The sequence below is a fragment of the Nicotiana attenuata genome, chromosome 1 (genome assembly GCF_001879085.1).
Source record: "Nicotiana attenuata strain UT chromosome 1, NIATTr2, whole genome shotgun sequence".
Lineage (NCBI taxonomy): Eukaryota > Viridiplantae > Streptophyta > Magnoliopsida > Solanales > Solanaceae > Nicotiana > Nicotiana attenuata.
In genome coordinates this window covers 63436189-63442512 of record NC_031989.1, presented here as the reverse complement: position 1 = coordinate 63442512, position 6324 = coordinate 63436189, and the positions used below count along the sequence as shown (strand labels likewise).

The window sequence follows — 6324 nt, the reverse complement described above, 5'->3', positions numbered from 1 at the left end:
TTGGTATAGAAGAAATATCACATTTAGGGAAATCAAAGTTATGAAAGCTATAGCAATTCATAGAAGTTCTTTAGTAACCAAGAATAAAGAAATTTATAGGCTGTTCGGCCAAGCTTTTTTGGGGGGGCCAAAGGTGTTTTTTTTTTTTTAACAATTGAGGTGTTTGGCCGGTAGAAGGAAAAAAGTGCTTTTACGGAGAAGCAGAAGCAGTTTTGGAGAAGCAAAAAAATATAGCTTTTCTCCAAAAGCACTAGTCTGAGAAGCACTTTTGAGAAAAATACACTTAGAAGCAGTTTTTAAAAGCTTGGCTAAATACTAATTACTGCTCAAAGATGTTTTTCAAATTAATTAGCCAAACACGGACTGCTTCTCACCAAAAACACTTTTTTGAAAAGTACTTTTGAAAAAAACACTTCTCAAAATAAGCTGATTTTAGAAGGTTGGCCAAACAGGATATTAATAGTTTTAACGTTTAAGAAACTAGAACTAAACTATACTAATTATTAGCAATCCTTTATAATTGATACAAAAACATTATAATAAATACAAATACAAATAATTAGCGCCCTTTAAATTTAACAAACTTTCTAATATGACACAAGTAATAAACTAAATTATTATATTTAAAAAGAAAACTCAACCGAGAAACATCATAGTTGTCGAAATACATTTAAACTAAATAGAAAAAATTACACAAGCAATAAATATACATGGTCACAAACTGAAAGGGATATTGTAGTGATAATATTCTTAGGTGTACGGTATATTAGTTTGAAATATATCAATATTAACATGTAACATTTCAAGTCAAAAATATACGACGACTCCTTTCCAAAAAGGATGTCAAGGCTCAGAGCAGGGGCGGACCTAGCGTATTACCCACAGGTTTAATTGAATTCATAACTTTTGACGCGGGATAAAATTTATATGTAAAATTTTTATTAAAATTGCAAAAATAATAGATATGAACTATAACTTTAAAAATATAATGGATTCAATACTAAAATCTTTAAAGGCTGAACCCATAAGGTTTAAATCCTGGATCCGCCTTTGGCTCGGAAGGTTTTCATTAGCGGAATTTGTCAAAAGGAGAGAGAGAGCGCGCGCGAGAGAGAGGGAGAGAGAGAGAACGTCAACAAAGACAAATTCAGAGATATGTCGAGTAGACTATCATTTAGGTTATATAATCGTTTAAGATACCTTTAAAGTCTAATATAATAAAACCCATAGAAAATAAAGCAAAAAATTCAAACTTATTTAAGAAGTTTGAAGAAATCATAGTCAAAGAACAAAGTGTTAATTTCTCAATGAGCAATAGTTTAATTCTTTTTGGACAAGAGTACTTAATTTGTCAATGTCATTGCTCCATCTCCTTACTTCCTCATAGTGACTAGAATACACTAGTTATTATGCCTATGATTCAGTTTCCCCCCAAATTCAATGAAATGCAATCTAACTAATCTGGTAATAGAACATTGAGTATTTTACTAATATGTATAAAGGAAAATAAGAAAATACAGAGCGCAGTAGTCATTTCCAAGCATTCTTTGACCAAGACAATACAAAACTAGTCTATAGAAACCATGATTTTGGTAACGAAAAACATAATGCCTAAGATATATACAAGTACAAGCTGAGGGAAAGCTCAGAATTTCGTTTCAATTTCAAGTACTAAAAGCTGAGACCAAAGTAATTGGAGAAATGATCGTCATCATCATACAACCAACATAGACACAAACACCAAGTTAATTCCCCCGTAAACCAATCTTCACAAAACTAGTATTAACAGGAAAATTGGATACAATCTACACAGCTCAAAATGTCGGTAACATCCACCCGACCGTCCAGCCAAGAAGGAAACCTGCACCAACAAGACCCAAACCTAGAGCAAAAACAACTGCATATCTGCTCAAGTCATACTTGGAACGGGCTCGTTTGGCTCGTTTGACCCTAGCATATTTCTTCCGCGGTCTCTTAGTTTTCTGGGGTACCCATGGCAGCATTACCGGTAATATGGCCGATATTGGTTGGTTTCTGTTGTTTTTAATCTGGAAGTACAGGTTCTCTAATTGCAGTAGCTGGAACCATTGCTTATAGGCAAAAAGTTGTGATGCTTGTCTAAAGACCAGCTGCACGACGTGCTCCTTCTCTGCAAAGGCTTGCTTTGCTGCATTTTCAGCTTCCCTTGCACGTGTTTGAGAATGACGAAGTGCTTCTAGTAGTTGGGCCTTGCTTTCATCATCACTAGATGTGTTCATTTCAGGCACAATCTTTTGGCTACTGGTGTCACTGTTCCTCAAACTATGTATAAATAAAAATATCTTTTTAAGAACATCAAACATGCTGAATTTACACACTAAAAGTAATACTATTTGAAAATCAACCCAGAAATAATATATAAAAAAAAAGAAGGAAAAGCGGGCTATCAGAGTATACGCACCTGCACTTAAGAGGAGTAAATGACACTCCTATCTCTATTTTTTTTTTTAATTGTTTCTAGTCACTGCTATCTCCTATTGATCACTTGGTCCCATAACGTAAAACTCTAACAAGTTGCATGCACCAGATTGCCAGCTAAGTAACAACATAATAAATCAATAAACTATCCTTGAAAGAATGAACATCTAATTAGCAGCAAAATCTAGAGTGAAGTGTCAATCTTATCAAAAGAACAATGCAAAATGGAGTCACAGTTCTCGTGTTACATTGCGTTTGATGTGTGAGACAATCACCCATGCCAGCATAAAAAATTGTAATACTTCTTTAAATCAAATAAATGTATCATCTTTTTCTAGGGTTTTCAAACATTGAGATCCCATCTCAGGGATTTCTTCCTCTTGAAGCAAACATAATATCAATAATTATATGTTCTGGCTGGTTCATCAGCACCAAAAGGCTTAAGGTGAGAATACATGATACTACTACTATGGGAAGTAGAGTGAAATTCCAGTGAAATCCCACAAGTGGGGTCTGGGGGTAGTGTGTATGTAGACCTTACCCCTACCATGGGAGGTAGAGAGGCTATTTCCGGTAGACCCTCAGCTCAATGAACGATGAAAAGAAAATTGATTCCCAATTTCTCTAAATGACTGTAGTTTTCACCAAAAGGACCAAGCAATCAAGATTTAAAAAAACTACAAAACCGTATAGGTACAACCCATTTCCATAATCTAAATTGTGCAATTGATCCTTGGAAAAAAAAAGGGCAAGTTTGTCAAGCCAGTGCAATAGAAAACCTGCCTTGAAGTATCACTGTCAAGATAGGCATATGCACAACGAAATCTAATAAAGTCCTAAGCCGAGAAGAATGCTAGAGACACATATATGGACATCACGTCAAAACTCAACCTCATGTATATAAGTTGTATTGAATTATGTACGTATGGGCAGTAGAGCTTTTTCCCACTATTATAAGAATGATATACAATACATTAAATAGTGAGGAAAGCTAATATACAATACCTTGATGACTTGCAAGCATGGAGCTGTGAGTGCCCTTCAGCTTCTAATTGAGATGGACGTTTAAAAGAAACACTGCCCCGTTGATGAATGTTCTCACTGTGCCAAGATGTATCTCCGGATTTGGGACTCACAGAAGAAGCAGAAATCTTAGTATCAACATCCACATCATGATCCTGTTTAACAAAATTGTTCTGTGGCTGGGGAAGATCACAGTTCTCAATAAAATCATGTGATCTCTGTGCAACCAATAAAGCAAGTTCCTCTCTGTCTGCAGTTCGCCACCATGGCTCAGATTTCTCAACACCAATCCAAGGATACTCCGTATCAAACGAAAGCTCATCAACCTGTTTACACTCTGTGAAATCAACTACATCTTTCTTACTTGCTTCATAAGGATACCTTCCGTCCTCAAGGTTAAGGCTATCCTTGGAAATGTCAGTGAACACATCTATTAGTTCTTTGTGTCCAACTCCCAAGTCACTATTTACATGGCTTGCAGATCTTTTAACCTGATAATCTAGAGATCCACCAACTGTGACTTCATCCACGTAATCATCATCTGCTTCACTCTGATCAGTGAACTTGCTATTTTTAGGGGTTGAATCTAAAACTGGTCCAATACTTTCCATCTCCGCTTGCAGAGAATCTACAGTTTCACTCACTAAGCCTCTTTGATACCCATAATTAGGTTGAAGATGCAGCCACCATCTTGTATTAGGGGATAAATCACAATATGAAGAGTTCCTGTTAAAGGGCAGGAAACATGTGCTAGAAGGATTTTGTGCATCAGCACCATTTGCAGGCCCAGTATCAACCTGTTTCGCTGAGGGTGATGCTGATGAGCAGCACGCCAACTTCGGAGCTCGTTTGGCATCTTCTTGGACCAAACATCGATTAGCTGCTCTTTGCCAAGCGGTTCTTGCTTCTGCCACAGCCATTACTGACCCATTCTTCTGCACATTTTTCTGTCACAGAGCAAAATCTATCAGACACTGAGGGCATCAAGTTTCACGCATCAGGCTGAGGACTTAAGTGAAAGGAAATTACTACCAAAGTCAATCATGAGAAAGCTCGAAGTTTTGTATAACATAAAAACATTTCCAGGAACACAACTATCGGCAATCTCCTCTTGCAATGATCTAATCTGTTCATCTTTTACGCCAAGGAAGTATTTTTGGTAAAAGGTCACGGAAGGAAACACAAGAAGATACTCATTATCTGAAGTTTTCCAGATGATTAATATGTACAAATTAGTTCATCAACAAAATCAGGTGAATGAAGAAGCTAATGCCTGTTGTATTCCTATTTGTGTTACACATCATATTTTGAACGGAGAAGTAATAATGAAAATAGTTGCCGAAAGATAGCCATACATAATGATACAATGGTAAATCGATGCACGCATTATTACGCGACCTTATTTGGAATAATGTTGGCTTGAGATGATTTTAAATGGAGGAACATGGTCAGTGAGGATTCATACGGTCGCCCACCTTGTTTGAGACAGAGGCGTAGTTGTAATTGTTGATTAACTAGGCGACCTCACCACTACAAACAGTCTAAATCTACCACCAAATACTATAAAACAGACTGGGTTTTAAAGCAAGCAGAACCCCCCTCTCACGCTGACAGATTCTCAAAACAGAATTGCAACCACCCTACTTCAAGGTGAAGGCTGTGTAACATCATAATGCAACATAAAAATCGAAGTACTATTCACGATGTTTGACCAAAGAATGCAAATTTACCCCAAAATCCCTTTTTAATTTCAGAAATAAGCGCATGAATCTTCTGGAAGAATATTTTTTCTTTCCCTTTTGAAAAGAATTTCAACCACTAGTTACTTATTCCAAGTCCTACTCCAGGGAATCTCCCCCTGGGAACCAACTTACTAGTCTTACTAATAGCAAATACCCCCAAAAGAGAGAACTTTACACATCCCCATTAAAAAAATTCATAGTAGATATGAAAGAAAAATAACAGGAGTTAACAAGAAGCCACATATTTCCCACTCTCACAAAGAACTTGAATTAAGCTTTGCATAATAAAGAACCACAAGCAACAAAAAAATCAAATCCCACAAGTGGGATCTGGGGAGAGAGGGGTAGAGAGGTTGTTTACGATAGACCTCGGCTCAAGAAGACGAAAAGAGACAGAAACACAAGCATGTCTTTTTATCTTGACTCCTAAAATCCTTACATAATCATCAAAATCATCATCAGCAGATAGCATAAACATACAACAAAAAAAGCTAAGATTTTTAACTCCACCCCCAACATCAACATGGAAAATAGCAAAAAGGTAGGAAAAGACAAGAACACCACAAGCAATCTTTTTTAATAAATAACAATAAAATTACCAAGCACTTCAAAGTCGAAACATGTTCATTAAAATAAACAATTATGTGTGAACACTTACAGTAAGGCCAGAGAAAAGATCTGAAAACAGTGAAGTATGGATATGCAAGAGAAGGTTTATAATCTGGATGAAGTTTCAGTTTTTTGCCTTTTTTTTACTTCTTACTTTGATGTTCAGAGGACACGATTTTCACTCATCTTTTGTCAGAGACAAGAGACCCACCACACCACCCCCTCAGTGCCAGCAGTTTCAGCATCCTTTTCTTCCTTTTTTTGTTTTTCAGTTACTTGTATCACCCCACCTTTTGTCTGTCGGTTTTTGTTTGCAGTTGCACATTCTACGCTGTCGTTTTGCACAGCTTCTTTCCTAAACGACGTCATTAGCATGATAATTTGTTTTTTCGGGTTTTCGTTCATGTTTTCTTCGGAAAAATAGAAATTTTGTATAGTTATTCATACGTAAGTACACTATTTTTAGCTTATACGCCTCAAAACAACCCCTCCC

At 36.5% G+C, this 6324-nt stretch overlaps 1 protein-coding gene across 3 annotated transcripts; it reads right to left on the bottom strand.

Moving 5' to 3' along the window:
* LOC109227590 lies at positions 1466 to 6110 on the bottom strand. Of its 3 annotated transcripts, none has more exons than XM_019392792.1 (3): positions 5881 to 6110; positions 3463 to 4427; positions 1466 to 2301 (listed from the first exon to the last, which is right to left on the bottom strand). In XM_019392792.1, the coding sequence occupies exons 2-3, from the start codon at positions 4398 to 4400 to the stop codon at positions 1815 to 1817; spliced, it is 1425 nt and encodes a 474-aa protein (XP_019248337.1). In that variant the 5' UTR covers positions 4401 to 4427; positions 5881 to 6110; the 3' UTR covers positions 1466 to 1814. The 3 variants fall into 3 exon arrangements, with proteins under 3 accessions (XP_019248337.1, XP_019248340.1, XP_019248343.1); XM_019392795.1 differs by having other exon boundaries at positions 5986 to 6110; XM_019392798.1 differs by lacking the exon at positions 5881 to 6110 and adding an exon at positions 4513 to 4970.